We start from the raw sequence: 17,002 nt of genomic DNA, 5'->3' as shown, positions 1-17,002 counted from the left end.
TACTTTTTTAGGTCAACTAGAATTTTCAAAATAATTAATATTTGCTAAATGCCAGAAGAATGAGGGATTTTTCTATGTGGGTTTATATTACTTTTTACAAAGCCAAAAGTTTACACTCATTTCATTAATATTTGGCACCATTGCCTTTAAACTGTATATTTTGGGTCAAACGTTTTGGATTTTCTTCCACAAGCTTCTCACTATAGAGAACAGCACTTGTTTCACTCTGGATAATGACAAACTCTTACCAGCTTCAGCATCTTCTCCAGGTCTTTTGCTTTTGTTCTTGGGTTGATATTCACATTTCAGACACTGCATGTTTATCTCCGGGACACAGAACCCGCCTTCTTTCTGATATGTATATGATGACTGGACATGTCTGTTGTTTTTACACCTGCGTATAATTGTTTAAACCAATGAACATGGCACCTTCAGGCACCCAGTTGCACCCAAGAATGAACCAGACTTGTGCTTCCAAGGACATGGCAATGTCATCTGAGCTTTATAGTAATCTCAGTGCATGTATACTTCTGACTTTGTCATAAAAATATATAATTGTTGTTTTTTTGTAAATAGTTTTGAATGACTGATAAAGAGGAAATGATTCTTAACCATTCATCTGTCCTGGTAATGAATAATCCATTTGAACAGTGATGCACCATGAAACTTCCTGTTTGTGGAATATTTCTAGATTAACGTCACACTCTTCCCTTTGAGGCTCGTGGTTTAATATCTGCCATAAACTACAGAGGGTTTCATCAGCGGGTCATGTTTTATGACTGTGTTGAAATGGTCTTGTCAGCTCCAGATCCTTGAGAGAAAACTCCACTTGAACAGATGAACTCACTGGGGTGTTGAGTTTCATCTTCGCTGCTGATGGTCGGGATGTGTTTTTACAACATGAAGTGTCTAAATATTGTACATGTTTTTATTTGTCTTCCTCTTGTCTTTTCAGTGGTTAACTGTTCACAAAATAATTTGAGCAAATACAATATCCTACTTCAAATAAAGTCATAGCAGCTGCTGATGCGATGTACCGGCACTGACCTCTAGATGGCGGTGTTTCCTTGATAATGTGATCGTCTGAGCAGCAGGCCTCAGTGAGCTCTTACTCATGTTTTATGACTGTTTGCATGATGATCTCTTATTTCCACAGCAACACACGACAAGCACACAGTGTGATAAATTAAAAAAAGATTATATTGCTGGCCTTAATGAATTGGAGTCAAGTGAAACAAACGCTTCTTTTCATTGGAACAACACCTTCAGAGTGAGCAGAACAGCCTGAACACAACACAATACAGTACGATATCCCTGCCATGGTGCAACAGCCAAGTCACATTTGGGAAATTCTCTTCAAACACAAACACAGACACAACACATGGACATAAATAGCTTTTTTTCCCTTTAAGTCATGTCATTATTTCGAGAATTCTGGCTCTTGCTACGACGTGTCATCCGTTCGATACATAAATTAACAATATCAACAACAAAAATAATATTAATAATAATAATAATAATTAGCACAATAAGGTCTGTCTTTCATATAAATCTGACTAGCTTACAGTTTGAAATGGTGGGGCGTGATATGGTTCAGACGAGTTTCTTCAAAGTCACAGAGAGGCGCCATCTTGGCTCAAAGCAGAGTCCGAGAAGAGCCCTCTCTCTTTTTCCTGAGGTCCAATGAGCGTGGAGAGGAGGCAGTTCTCCACGATTGGCCCCTGAGGTGGCACTATAGGCGGCGAGTCAGGCCTCCGTGAGTGCGACCTCTGCCCTACAGAGGTCTGAAGATCACGTATTGTTTCTACAAGGGAGGCATCGCGGCGTCCTCCCTCTTCCAGTTCACTCTGTCCGATCCTGAGTCTATAACCCGACCCTCTCCCCCCCCCCCCCCGGCTCACAGGGGTCACCGGCCGGGGCAGGAGGTGGGGCGGATGCAGCGGCCCTGGAACAGCACCAGGTTGGCGGGACAGTGGCAGCCGGCGACGCACGGTTTGTGACACGGGCCGATCTCGTTCCAGTTGTCGCAGGTTTTAGTGCAGCCTGGGCCACACGTGTCGTACACCGCCCCGTGTTTACACTGCGTGGCTGAAAGAGACAAATAAAAGAAATAAAAAAGGTCAATTCGTATTATTGTTGAGGTTTTCTTTGAAAAGAGTCAACAATTATCACAATATAATGTATATAGTGATACAATATATTTTGACGCACTAAGTATTATCATTTGTCATTATAACGGACTGCAATACTTTACACTGAATGAGCTGAATAAGAAAGCACACGCTGAGTTTCTAAAGCAAATGAAATATAAATCAGTCAGACATTGAGCAAAACCTTTTATAAAGTGCAAATGGAAGAGGCATTTTAAATGGCTCTTTAGAAAAAATGTATATTTACAGATATCAATTTGAAACTTTTGCTGTCGATCACTGGCATAATTGTGAGAAAAAAATACATTGCAAGTTTTCTGTCATTTTATCTTTTCATATAAGAACAAGGTGTTTTATGCCTAAAAATGCCCCAAATTTCCCATCTTTTCGGCGACGAAATCTGAATAATGGATAGAGCTACATTCAAATTTATGGTTTCACTTTATTGATGAATGAGTTACCAAGACTTTCTCAGAGGGGATTTTTGATTTCTTTTTTAGTTTTAAAACAAGCTGTTTATAGTGGAAAATGTTGTAAAAATGTAATTTTCGCCTTATTTTTTGACATTCAAAACTCAATAAATGGGGCTTAGGGATTAAATAATAAAAAATCCCTCTGAAAAAATCTTCCAAATATTGTTCAGTCCAAGGCTGGAAAATTTGAAGTCTTTAGGTCCGACTGACGTGGACATAGTGTCGCCACAATGACAGAAAAATGTGTTTTGAGAAAACCCCCTTGAAATTGCATTGTCCCATATAAGTCTATGGGGGAACATTGAATCAGCGCAATATTTAAACATGTTATTGTGAAGATTAGGCATATTTTCTGTTTCCGGGTGAAAGCTTATATGTTCAGAGACCAATTTGGCCCAAAACCTGAAAACTGAAAAAATTGAGTTTTGCCTGTAGTGTCTCCCCTTAAACCAGTCAGCACCAAAACAGGTGTTAACAATAACAACTTTAAAGGTGCATAATGCAACTTTTTTCCAAAAAAGAAAATGAAACACATTTCATATTTGTGCATATTTTGCCTTTGTGTGTTAGCATGGTGCCTTTACATTGAATGACAGTGGCCTCTACAGCGCTCCAGGATCAGTTGTTTTGTTTGTTTTCTGGTGAGAGAGTCCGTCAGCGGTGAAAACCTTAATCCTGGAGCGTCATAGAGGCCACTGTGATGCAAAGTAAAGGCGCCATCCTAACCACCTATGCGGTCGCGGAGTCACTGAAAGGTCAAAAACGCACAAACAAAACTTTTTTTTTTTTTTTCCAGAACTGAGTTGAGTATCAAAAGCGTCAGCGCATCGTAATTTCTTAAGATTTGCAAACATTTAGTCAAACAGGAATGAGAGTAAATTTCAATATTCAAAATGCAATCCTCCTCTGAGCTTGACTAATCCCTCTCTCTCTCTGCGTTCCTTTACTTATTGTATTGTATGTAAATGAGGGCCTTACCGACACAGGCGGCGTCAGGCTTCCACAGCACAGGGACGCCCTCCCTCTCACAGGCTCTGCTGTAGGCGATGAACGACTCACAGTAACAGTTCTTATGGACTGGACACTCGCACATGTCGGTCACACACGACCTGCACACACAACAACACGGGTTCACATTATTTAAAGCCTTTTGTCAACAAGATGGTGAATCGAAACACATTTACACAAGTGCTAACTAAATCACATTACAAACATATGCTATTCTTTGATCATTTAGCAATAGAAGTGCTGGACATTTCGCCTTTCATCCAAGAAGCTTCTTCAGCAACACTAAAGGTCAAAACAATTCAGTTGCATCACCCACAGGTACTGGCATTGGATCTTTACTCACAACCTAAACAGGGAGTGATTCTGATGTGTGTCCACAGTTATGAGTTGTGTTATAAATACGATATTTATTGGCAATAAATCATTTGTATTTATGTTTCATTTAGTCCTGCAAAAGTGCATACGCTCCAGTTAAGTTACATCTCATTTAAACCTTCTTGTTAAACTGAATATTTTTGGTTAGAGATGGACCCATGCACTGGAAAACTGTATCTGTTCAATGCCATCAATCTCTAAAAGGTTAAGAGTAATTTAAGAAAATTCACACAACAGTAAAAGCGTGGAAGGAATTTACACAGTCTCAAAAAACGAACATCCGAGGCACTCTGTGAAGTTAAAAATCCTTTAATATATCATGGAACGCCAACGAGACCTCATCAGCCTGTATTTCAGCACCCGGTGTCCATTCACAAAAAAATGGTTCCATGTACCATAATAAATAAAAGTCTCCACTTTTTTCCCCTCGCAGAGTGCTTCAGAAGGTAGTTTTTTTGGGACAACTTCAAAGCCTGTTGTGTCTATCGGGCCTGACCGATATGGAGTTTTGCGATCCAATACCGATATGAAGGGAGTTGGCCGATAGTAATTTAATTTTATGTTTTTTTTGTTTGGTTTTAATCTCATATGTAGCTTATAGTTTGATTTATTATTAGAGTAAAGGTTTCAATCATAGAAATACATAGAAATATATCTGATAGAGATCGACTGCAATGTTTTTTTTTTCTGCGGATTGAACTGCGACAGCAGGGGGCGCTGTCTGAGGAGCATAGGGCTGATTTATTCAGGACATTCATGTTTTGTTGGTACTTTAAAGGGAGCTTGTCAAAAATCAGCAGATTCCAAAACAAAAACGGCAAGTCACTTATGATTCCAAAATGATGCGCAAAAGTCTACAACAAAAAAACATATAAAATACAGTAATGTGCACAAACTTGTGACCGATTTACATGTTTCTCCGGCCCCTGAGGCCTGGGAAGTTGGAGGACTCATTTAAAAGGCCAGACTGAGCCCTTTCCAGTGCAAAAAAAAAACAGGAAGTCGCTATTACTTTTGATTCCGGATATATCGCCCTTTTTATCGAACAATATCGGCCAATATTGCAACAACAACAAAAAATGTCAGCCCGATATATCAGTGAGGCTCCACCACGCTGTTTTTTGTTCTATGGACTTGTGAAGTTTTAGTTTTGGGCTTTGAGTGACAGTCCTTGGAGAACTGTGATGGACTGTTCCTGCTGGGCCCGCCAGAATTCTCTCTCAGCTGGAGTTATTAGTAATATGTTTACGTATAAGTGAGGTTTTCATATAACACTAAAAGTGACTTCTTCAGACCTGTAGAAAGACGCAAAGTCGACCACGCGATGGCACTTCTGGAACTCCCAGGACTTGATCTTCTGGCACTCGCGGTGGGCCCTGAACTTGACTTTGACGCTGCCCGGGCAGAGGAAGGAGGTGGGTCTTCTGGGCGGGTGCTGCTGGGAGCACACCTCGTTCCCCTCCACCCTCCAGGACTCGGCGAACTCGTCCACGTCGAACTTGAACTGGCCGTCTCCTCCCATGGTGTCGTCCCTCTTCTGCCCGTTGTAGTTCCCGCACAGGCCACACAGGCGGCCGCGCAGGTGAGGGGCAGCCACCACCTCCACGAAGCTGTCCCCGTCCCACGTGATCTCCAGGCCTGGGCAAAAACACCATCTCATTTATCTACTGAAAACAAAAGTGATTTCTGAGGCTGTTAGAATGAGCTTTTTTGATCATGATTTCAGCTTTATAAGATTATTGCTTATTCAACGGTAACTTGAATAGTTTATATTGATCATGAACAGTCTTACAGAGCAGGGGTTCCCAAACTTTTTTTCTTGTCTGGGACCCCATTGAGTAAGACAGACAAGTTGCGGATTTCCCTCCAGCGCAAATCCGAGAGTCAGAGGCTAAAGTAGCTCAGTGCTCACGTCTCTGACTCAAGTGAACAATGGGATGTACTGGAGGATCAGTGAGAGAAATGTGTAGATTTGATCCAGGGCAGACCTGCGATGGTGGTGAGCTTGAGCAGGTATCCGTCCAGGTCGATGTGCACGCCCGGGCCGTGGTAGGGCAGGGCGATGCGAGTGCCGTTCCTCCTCACAGTCAGGTGCTGGTGCAGGCCCAGCACCAGGCCCCCCAGGCGCACCTCCACAGACTGAGTCCAGGAGAAGGAGCGCGTCCGCCGGGCATCGTTCTTCACCAACACCTGGAGCACAAGGACATGGGGGTTCACAACAAGAGCCGGGGATTTCCTTTGTCCTTTCTCCACAGTCAAAGGAGCTCAAACGCCATTTTCACCCATAGCAAGAGTTTAGTGGTCACTTATCAAGAAAAGCCTGAACTCTCCCCCTTCCCAGCCCTTTCCAGACTCTGTGTTTACCGTGAAACTGGAGTCTGGACTGTTGATGCTGTTGGTGACCGCTCCACTCCCGCAGTCTCTCGTCAGCACGTACTGACACGTGCCCTGGAAGTTAAAGGTTCTCCCATCGAACGTGTTGTAGTGCGGGTCTCCAAACACTGTGCACACGCCTGGCTCTGGAGGAACAAAACACAAAAACAACAGGTTACTGTACTGATGCTGGAAGTCTCTACCTGCACTTCAGTCTCCTTTTACTCTATACTGTTGTGTGTCAACAAAGAATAAACAAAGGCCTACGCTGTCACTGCTCATTTACTCATCATTATATCTGAATAGGTATTGGCTCTTGGTTTTACATTGTAACATTTGTAACTAAATTTTACGTTTAGAGACAAACAGGATTGATAGCATTTGTTTTTGACCTTTATTTAACCAGGAAAGTCCAACTGTGATTTAGAGTCTTTTTTTCAGCAGAGTCCCCACCTCAGAGGGAACCCTATTTTTGATGTTTTATAGACCGGGAGCCAGACCCCCTCCTCAGGCACATTTTTGCTACCTTTTCCAAACTAGTATCTTTCAATAGAGTATATCTTGGGTCATTACCAGTGGGGACCCCCCATTGCAACTCGGCCCCGTTCGGCTGTGGGACCCCAAAAACCACTTTAATGGGACAGGCTTCAGACGGAACTTTGTGATTCTATCCAAAGTAGTGCTGTGGTCTCATACAGAGTCACAGATTAATGAAATTTAGAACAAAGAAAGCTGACATGATGAGGAACAAAGGAATATGACAGTTTTGGGCTTTAGTTATTTCTTTTTCCATTTATTAAACAATATATCTACAAAAATGCTAATTAGTTGTATTAGTTATAGGGGAAACCAGAGCATCTGGAGGAAACAAAGAAAGGCCCACCTGGATGATTTTGGGGAATTTCTAAAGCGCCTATATAACCTTGATGAAAAAACAAAGAAATATTGGTATAAAACCCTGCCTGGTGCTGGACATAATAACTGATAATAACTGAAAACAGAAAGTAACTGCACAATAGTCCAGCAGCAGTTGTGTTCCTTGCGTCTTGGGTAAACACTAGGACGACCCGTCAGCGCTCAGCTCCAGTGTTATGACAAACTGGAAACGCGAGGCGGGAGTTTGATCGTTGGTTTATTGTGGTAAAAATGTAGCTTTAGCGACAGCACTAAAACTGACCACATGAAAACGCGTCTATCTTTCATCTTGCTTCCACAAAAACTGTACATTTACAGCAAACAATCAAGATTTGGACTAAACAGGGCGACTGGAATTAGCGGTTGAACAGCCCCCGGGGAGACGCTGCGTTTGTACTGGAGACGCACAGATGTCAGTGAGAGAATGGAATAAACTTTTGGTTCATTTTTGTTCTGTTCAAAGACTGTCGTCAAACTGAGCAGAAGTAAAAGCTAGCGCGCTGTTAACCTCTTAACCCCCACCTTAAAGGGACTATAGAGAGTTTAAAAATGTTAAAACTAAGCATTTTCCTCCCCCTACATGTTCCAGCCATGTCCTAATGTGTAGAATGAGCCCAGACCTGTTCACCACAACTGCCTCTAAAATCCTGCACTGTCACTCAAAAAGGTGTTAAGCACGAGCAAAATCGACTTTTTCAAGCTTTACATCATGTTATTATGTCATTCCCTCATTAAAAACATGCCTGAAGTGTTGCCTTGGCACATTCACGTATTTTTGAGTAATCTGTAAAAACTCTGATGGCGGCCATTTTAGGGATAGGTTTGCCTGAGTCCTCCTAGGAACGCCCCCACCTCCTGGAGACGCCTCCGAGCTTTCGTCACCAGCCCAGTAACCAACCACTGCTCCTCAGCAGAACCCCCTCCCCACTGATGCCACAGACAGCGTGTGGAGGGGGCGTGTCTAAAGGCTCAGAGGTTCTTAAAGAGACAGAGGCCTATTTCAAGACATTCACTACAGGCATTTTGAGAGAGACATTTTATACAAGGCAGTTATTCTAATTTACTGCATTTACAGACCAACAGAAGGTTTGGTCATCATTGTAGTGTGATATAGACTGGTGTTGTGTGATTGAAAAAAGCATAATATCCCCTCTTTAATATAGAAGCTGCAGTTACGCATAAGACCTGAGGTGGCAGTATTGAGTATAAAATGACTAACTTGCATCTAGCCTCTTTAGCCGTTCACATTGTCCCCGATTTGGCATTACCCAAACCTAAACGCAACAAAAGAGCCACAAAAAAGTGACAATACCACGGCAACAACGTGAGGAAAAAGATCAGTTTAGATCCGTTTTGCAGGTCTTAGCTTTCAAATGAAGAAACTGGAGAAAATGTGCTTCGTAAAGGGAGGGGTTGCAAGGTTAATGCACTGTTTGTCTTTGGCTAAATTTGCAAAATACATGTCGATCTCAAATTTGGGGGGTCGCCAGATCAAGTAGATAAAATATACATATATTTATTAGCATATAATATAATATTTTATTGTAGCAGTGCCATTATTTGTTCGGAATTTGATGAATTTTATTTTATCCATTTGTTTTTTAAGAATTATGTAGGCTAATGTTCCTATTTCTTACGGTGTGACTCGGACGGGCGTCACTATCCCCTTTAACTGTTATAAATCGGGGTCGCGGCTCCAAAAGGTTGAGAACCACTGACCTAATAGGGCGATACGATATGTTTTGTGATGTATTGTGCAGCCCTAATCTGCAGCATTGACAGGATCAAAACTCTCACCATGTGATTGTCGATAGCCAGCGTTTAAGTGCATGCTCCTGCGTGACAAACCCCTGCCCTGGTCAGTTATCATGGGCCAAACCAAACTTCTGATGGCGTGGACGTGGGCAAACGTCGTGTACATGTTTGCAGTTAAGGAGGACTTACTCACTTTCAGTGCAGACGGGGCAGCAGCCAGTCCGGTTGAGGATCTTATTCTGCAACACACAGGACACAGGGGTCAGATAGGCTTTCAGGGATTAAACACCTAAATAAAAGATGCAGCGGGGCTCGTGGAAAAGAAACAGAAGACTGGCCTGCCCACAGACGGTCAACGGACGGCAACACAAAGGCAACATCTGACACGAGATATGACGACGAGCCTTCAGACGATCAGACCCATGTACACAACACAAAGGTGGAGGCTGACGTGGCGACTACTGGTTGGTGAAATACTTTAAAGCAGTACTAAGTAACATGTTTACCTGAATAAATCCTTTTCGTAGTCCCTGTGGGGGTAATACAAGTGTTTATGGGATGATTGGAGGGTCTTTCATCTCCCCCTGGTGTCTCTGGCCAGAAAACCATGTTTGCAACTTGACTGCCACCGGTCCGGAGAAAGCAATACACACTAATGGAATCACAAAGAAGAAGCTAACATGCTAACGGGCAAAGCTAACAGCAGGCTAACGTCACTTTAAACAGTATTTACAGCCAAGTTTGAGTGATTTTTTTTAATTTCCGTTGTATAATTGGATGCAAAGTAACCCTCTCTCCCGTCGCCTTTCCTGTCAGCGTAGTATTTACTCTCCAAGTTAAATAATAATAAGTTAAAAAATCGTAACTTGCTATGACACCTGCAGTTGCGGTTATGGCCTATAGGGGGAAGAGTTACTTAGTACTACTTTAAAGGCTCCAAAGTAATAAAGTTCATTTGGCCATTTGTTTGTTCGATTTAAGAACAGTAGGTGGTGCTGTGCAGATGTGCAGTCGATGTCAGTGGCTCACGACAGGAAGAAGGTTTGTCTCGATCGTGTTTCCGTTCAGAGAGGAAGTTATTTTTCCCAACACTTTTGTACTTTCTACTTTAAAGGTACACTGCGTAACATTTTGGACTATACTGTTGCCGGCAAAACAAAACATGCTCCTAATGACCAGCTCAACACAGAAAACGCTATAACTGCAGTGGTTAAGACAAACTAACCTGCTTAAATCTCAAATTCTACTGCCTTTAGTCACATCTCCATGGAGACGAGCTGGAGACGTACCCACTCCCGGTAAATTTTACAATCATATCTTAGGAGAGTTGAGCCTCATAAATGTTTGTTTGTACATTTATGAGGTATTTTTCAATGATGAAAATATCTGTCTTAAAATAGATGCTTGTATTTGAATTCTATTTATTAGGTAAATTTCTACGCAGTGTGGCTTTAAGTATTTTCTGCAGTAAATACATCAGTACATTCACTTTCCTGCTTGTTCCATTTTTCAGGGTTTCGGTGTGTGTTACTACTACCTCTGAAAACAAATATTGAATGTAATCAGCGGTAACATGCAGTCCTGCACAAATATACGTGTCTGGTATTACTGGGTTGCCAGGTGATGATTACACTAAGTCAAATAAGATCGCAGAACATTTCGGGTAAATAAGCGAAAGATTCACTCATTCTAATACACAGATGGGCGGGGTAGAGATTCTTTTTTTTCTTTCTTTGTAAATTATGGCAAACAATCTTAACAAGTGATTAAACTCCCATGTAAACAAAACAGCTAATGCTAGTTCATAGGATGCTAACGTTATATATGCACAGTTTTATCATGAGCTGCTCCTCCACGGGGGGCCGCCATAATGTCTACCATTACATCTCGCATTCGAACTCGTAGTAGTCTGGAGGTCTCCGAGTTCGCAAGTCGTAATAACCACTTTGAGCAGCGTTTCAAGGCATTTTTCCAAGTGGGAGGTGGTACATTTTCCAGTTACCAGTTGCCTGGAACGCACCAGTAGTTTGCAAAATGAAGCAGAATTTCCCAAAAGTGATCAAGCTCCTCCCCCTTCCTCCTGATTGGATCCTGACAGGCTGGTTCACAGGAAAGGCTAGTCTCATTGGTCAACACAGGAGGATATCTGATTCTGATCCAGACTATTTAATCTAGATATAATTGCCCTTAATTTGAGTTGGAAAGTTAAAAAAAAATAATCTCAATTTACCTTACAGTCAGAAAGTAAGAGTATCGCTGTCTTTTCACAACCCTGAGGTAAAAGTATGGCTGTGATGGAACTTAAAGGTACAAAGTCAAAGTAAATGCAGACGCTACTTGAGCGAATGGAGTCAGGTCAGAAAGGATGTGTGTGTAATTTGCGTAGAGTGTTGAACAAGCTGACCGCGCTTAGCTTTACAGTGGCTCCCATTGTGCCATTGTTCCCTCGTGACAGATTTACCGTGGAGCGGAGAGGAGCGCTCCGACAGCTGAGGCCGCTGTCTGTAACGGGACACTGCAGATGAGTGTTTGCACAATATGTTTCAACTTCACCGGCGGAGCAGATCAGAGGGCTCTTTTCACTCCTTTTTTCTCTCCCTGGCCCCGGGGACGCCCTCCACTCCACGGGCACACACAGGCCGGGGTCGCCAGATTTAAGGACACCATCGAGTGGCCGGGCCCGCAGGAATGAGTCCAAATTGGCACATCCTGCTGTATATGTTTTTGCATTTTCAATAAACTTGAGCACTATCCATATTTGAAAAAGAAAGCTTGATTTATTGCCAGTTTGAAACCAATCTTCAAAGTTAATGAACCTCTAAAGCCCCACAAGAACCGAGCACATCTTCTCCAGTTTGGCATCGCCCAAATCTAAAAGCTTCGTGAAGAAAGTGTCAAAATAGTGTCGAAAACGAGAGACACAAAACCCCGACAAAAATGTGATGAAAACGCAACAAAAAAGCAATGGAAAAAAGTGATAAAAAAAGCAACGATGACAACTACAAAAAATAGGACAAAAAAAATGGCGACAACGCGTCAAAAAGTAACCATCACTTTTGTTGGTCTTATTAATTTATTTATTGGTTTATTTGATCAGGACAGTGCATGTTAAAGAGACCAGATGCAAGTTTATACTCACTACTGCCACCTCAGGTCTTACGCGTAACTGCAGCTTCTATATTAAGCTCATGCATGACGGCACTTCAGACCCAAATTAACACCTTTTTGAGTGACAGTGCAGGATTTTAGAGGCAGTTGTAGGGGGACATGTAGGGGGAGGAAAATACACAACTTTAACATTTTTAAACTGCGTAAAGTCCCTTTAATGAACCTACATGGGTCTCATGCATGTAAACACGCCACGCCAGATTGTAGCCGAGGGCTAATTTCCATCCATTATCCCCCATGCGCACTCTCAAACACACTCTCATTCATCCCGGCCTATTGTGCATGTTTTTAGTGGTAGGGGAAACCAGAGCACCCGGAGGAAACCTACGCAGACACGGGGAGAACATGCAAACTCCACACAGAAAGGCCCCGTCCAGGTGGGAATCAAACCCGGACTTTCAAGCTGTGAAGCACAAGCGCTAACCGCTGCGCCCCCGGGCCGCCCTTTCAGATGCTTTCAAATGAGGCGCAACACTGGCCTGTAGGCTGTAAACCCTCGAGATGCTTTTAGATTTGGGTAAAGCCGAACTGGAGAAAACGCACTCGGTTAAGGCGGGGGTTAAGAAGTTAAATGTTGTTTTTGCCTGTGAGATTACCGTTCAACTGTTCAGCAAATAAATAACAACAAAAATAGACAAATGTTATTGGCAACTGTTACGCTTCAAACAGAGACGCACACTCAGCATGTGTCTGTCAGGCCGCAGACGTCCCGGGACCTCTCAGCCCCGGCCTCAGCACAAAGGACACTTTCTCTCGTTTGAAGAGCGCTGCCTTTTAACAGTGACACACACACACACACACACACACACATGACAGAGCGACGCAGATTGGTTTTCAGGGGCCTAAATATAGGGGAGCGCTTCAGTGCCGTCACTCAAACATCACACGGACAAAAGGCCATCGGGAGACACGGAGTCGGCAGCGGGACGGGGACAGGAGCTGACCTCGGGATGAACGCAGAGGACAGAGAGAGGGAGAGGGCAGGAAGGTGCTCTGTCAGGATCTAAGAGGAGCTACCTGCAAACACCACCGCACATGACAAACGGGCCGCAGTGAGAGGAAGCACTGCTCAGCGATGAAGTAAATAATATACGATAAAAACTGTCTGAATAATTGAATATGATAATCGCTGAACGTGGAGACAGTGAGAAAAGTAAGTAACCATTTTAACCAAATTTAAAAGCTTCTTGAAACGTCTAAATAGCGACAAAATGAGACGATGAAAATGCAAAGCAAAAAAGCATCAAAAGCAAAACTGGCGACAAAAATATGATGAAAAAGTGGCAGCACCGACAATGCGAGGAAACATTTTGGATCAGTTTTGTAGGTCTTAGCTTTCAAATGAGGCGTTGCTCTGACATATAGGCTGTGAGCTCCAGTCCAGAAGCTTTTACATTTGGGTAAAACTGAACTGGAGAAAATGTCTTTGGTTTAGGCGGGGGTTAAGAGGTTAAATATGATTATGATGAATACTGTATAAGGCCTACAAGACCTACAAAAGTGTTCTTAACTTTGTTGTCACATTGTTGGTGTGTTTTTGGCACATTTTTAAAGTGTTTTTGTCGTTTTTTGTTACTTAATCATAGCTTCTAGTTGCGTTTTCGTCACCTTTTGTTGGTCACTTTTTCATTGCTTTTTTGTCGTCTTTTCGCCTTGTGTTTGTCACTTTTTTGCTGCGTTTACATCCACGTTTTCGTCGCTATTTTGACTTTTTTTTAGGTCTTGGGTAAAGCCAAGCTGGAGAACATGTGCTCGATTCAGGTGGGGGTCAAGATGTTAACTAAATCTTGACTAAAACTAAATAGTCATTTAAAGACTAAGACTAAAACTAAATAAAAATCTGTTGTTAAAATGAACAGCGGGTGGAGACCAGTTCTATAGCACAGCACTCACAAAAACTAAACTGCGTGGCTTTACTTAAAGGTGCATTACGTAACCTTTCATGTGGAAAAAACAAGTTGATATCAATGCGTATCTGACCTTGTCGTGACCCAGTGGACGCGCACCCATAAACAGCAGAGAGTAACTAAAGTGAACTGCTGTGACCTGTGCTGACCACAGACGACAGGTGAGGGCTTGTAGTCACCACTGGAAGCGTGTGAACTTGGACTGCAGTGAGTGAGTGACCGGCAGTCAGCGGAGGGAGGTATGCCAGGAATCCACTCCATCACCCAGCGGCCGACAGATGACCCCCCACTCACCCACATCGCCCCCCCCCCCCGCCCCCCCCCCCCCCCCCCCCCCCCCAGCCCAACCCAGTGTCACCCACGCGCAACAACAAGGCTCTGACCAGGAGACACCTGAACCTGCGTCATTACCGCGGTTATTAAAGCTCACAGTAGGTTCATCGCAAGAATTTGAGGATAAAGCTGATAAAGTCAGAGTCAGAGATAATCCAATGTGCACAGAGCAAATTCTGTTTCTCATCATCTATTTCCACATGATAATCGCATAACATTGTCAAAGGAAGAGTCCCAAAAGAACCATGTGCCGCGCTGCTTTTGTTTTTGTCACAGTGAAAATGAAAGTGCGAAAGTCAGCTTATAGGTTTGTCCATTTGTTCAGGTTATTCTTTTGTAATTATAGTGAATTCATGAGCATCTTTTTGTAGAATATATATTGAAGACATTCACACCAATGTGCTTCCTTTAGATATACAGTGGGGCAAAAAAGTATTTGGCCGAAATCCAATAGGAAGTCATTGGGGAACTGACCAAATACTTTTTTGCCCCATATATAATAGTGCTAATGATATGCTATTGCCTCTTTATTCGTTTTAAAATCATTCATCTATTGCTTTTTTATGCATAAAAATAAAATATGACTTGGGTTTTGAGAAAATGGCAATATTTTCCTCCACGTGAATAATTGTAATACTTTTCCTCAGAATAATCGGGACTCAAAGGTTTTGAATGGCAACATCCCTACTGCTGACAAATACTACCATCTATCAAAGCATGCTGTATAGAGACAAATATTTTCTTGGTACCAGTTTTCGACATCAGTTTTGTCGATGCCAGTTGCACATCACAAAGGTTCTCAGTGGGCTCAAGATCTGGAGTCTGTGGCGGGCGATCCATGTGTGAACACCATGTCTCATGCTCCCTGAACCAATATTTTACAATGTGAGCCCCATGAATCCTGACATTGTTGCCCTGTGCCATCAGGGAAGAAGAAATCCATCGATGGAATAACCTCGTTCCATTGCTGAACCTAGACCTGACCAACTGCAGCGACCCAAGATCATAACAGTTCCAGGCATTGTACGATACAGTATCTAAAGGACGGGGTTATATACGCTACATTTTGTTTGTTAGTGGCTAAATCCGTCAGTCTGCACTTTCTGCTTGTTCGGGTCAAGTCAAACAGGGCTCTCTCGCTGTAACTCTGGACCTGAACAGTCATAAATCACAGCAGCGTCGTGTCATTTTGAGCGGTCACACAGCTGAAGTCAGAATAATGCCGTTAGTCACGGACTGTAAACCCTGAAGTGTGTGACAGGTCGGACATGATGGAGGTGAGCTGCTGTCACTCACCGAGGGGCAGCTGATGATTGGCACACACTGTTTGGGCCGACACTCGATGTTGCCTTTGACACACGCGCAGAGGGTGCAGTTGACCGAAGACCACATGTCGCCCTCCTGTGATAGAAACAATCACACAATGTTCAAACACAAAATCCCAGCACCATAACAGAGCTCAAACCTGCGCTAAAGTCTCTCACCCTGTAGATCTTGTTGCGCACGCGGCAGTACTTGACCTCCTCCACTTTGACGTAGGAGAGGCACTCGTCGCAGCAGTGGTCGCCCTGACAAGAGCTCGTCCTGGAGCAGCGCCTCCGGCACACCACCGTGGAATCCTGGGGGAAAAGATCATGGTAACATCGTATATACCTGCACCTGTCTACAGTCCGGACGTGTTTGTAATACTGTGTGGAGCATCGATGCAGAAATGCTTCTATGGTCCTATTGCTCAAAGGGCTTGTTTTCAGTGACACCTTTAAGGACCATAAGGTGTCACTGAAAACAAGCCTTCTGAGCAATTATTATAGACACTATACCAGATTTTCTTTTATTCAAGTAATGGAACGAAATGTGTTTTGTCCTCCTTTACTTTATTGTAAATCCAGATGTTTGTAATGGAAAAATCAGGTATAAGACCTTTAATATCTTTAGAGGCGCTGAAAAGGGTTGAAGGATCATTGTTTTAGTAGTTCCCACTTTTTGAGCACTGCAACAACACAAGGCATTTCAGACAGTTTACAATCTACACTGCTAATATTTCAATAGGAGGTTTTGGGTAGTTTCTGAGTCATTTTGTCCAAATCCGATACTAGCGCTCAGGTTTAATGATACCGAGTGCCTTCCACTCTTCAGACTAAATGAAGGCATCAAAGAGATAATATGAATCACGTGACCATTGAGTGACTTTTCTTTTTACATTTCTTGTGCTTTACTAACTTCTGTCTCTTTTTTTTTGTAATTTTTGTTCTTGGGTTCGTACCTATGTTTTTTCCTTAGGTCACTTGGTCCATCAACCAATCACGCCATGGGAGTGAAACATACATATATCAATCAGCTTAACCCTGACCCTGCCCTAGCCACTAACCCTAAGGATAGTGGGCTGGTGCCTAATCAATGGAAGTGGCGGAACATAGGTACCGGGGAACATAGGGCTGACCCCCTGTTCTTCTGCCATCTGCTAAGGGACTGTGGATGTAAATGGGCCTTGGAGCTATAATCCGGTAAATTAACGTCTGTTTTTGTTGTTTCAGTGCACATGCTC

General features: G+C 43.0%; 1 protein-coding gene across 1 annotated transcript in view; it reads right to left on the bottom strand.

Annotated features, from left to right (window-relative positions):
• Positions 1-1,053: 1,053 nt before the first annotated feature.
• Positions 1,054-17,002, bottom strand: part of bmper (BMP binding endothelial regulator) — a 44,155-nt gene continuing 28,206 nt past the window's right edge. The window contains exons 9-16 of the mRNA XM_079561895.1: positions 15,942-16,076; positions 15,754-15,858; positions 9,243-9,288; positions 6,371-6,525; positions 5,995-6,196; positions 5,302-5,644; positions 3,602-3,732; positions 1,054-2,088 (exon numbers count right to left, since the gene is read on the bottom strand). Of these exons, the coding sequence (XP_079418021.1) occupies positions 1,907-2,088; positions 3,602-3,732; positions 5,302-5,644; positions 5,995-6,196; positions 6,371-6,525; positions 9,243-9,288; positions 15,754-15,858; positions 15,942-16,076 (1,299 nt within the window). The 3' untranslated portion in view covers positions 1,054-1,906. The remainder of the gene's footprint in view (positions 2,089-3,601; positions 3,733-5,301; positions 5,645-5,994; positions 6,197-6,370; positions 6,526-9,242; positions 9,289-15,753; positions 15,859-15,941; positions 16,077-17,002) is intronic.

The sequence above is a fragment of the Gobius niger genome (genome assembly GCF_951799975.1).
Source record: "Gobius niger genome assembly, chromosome: 8".
NCBI classification, from domain to species: Eukaryota; Metazoa; Chordata; class Actinopteri; order Gobiiformes; family Gobiidae; genus Gobius; species Gobius niger.
Note: the sequence above shows the minus strand (reverse complement) of the source record. Positions and strands in the feature narration are given on the sequence as shown.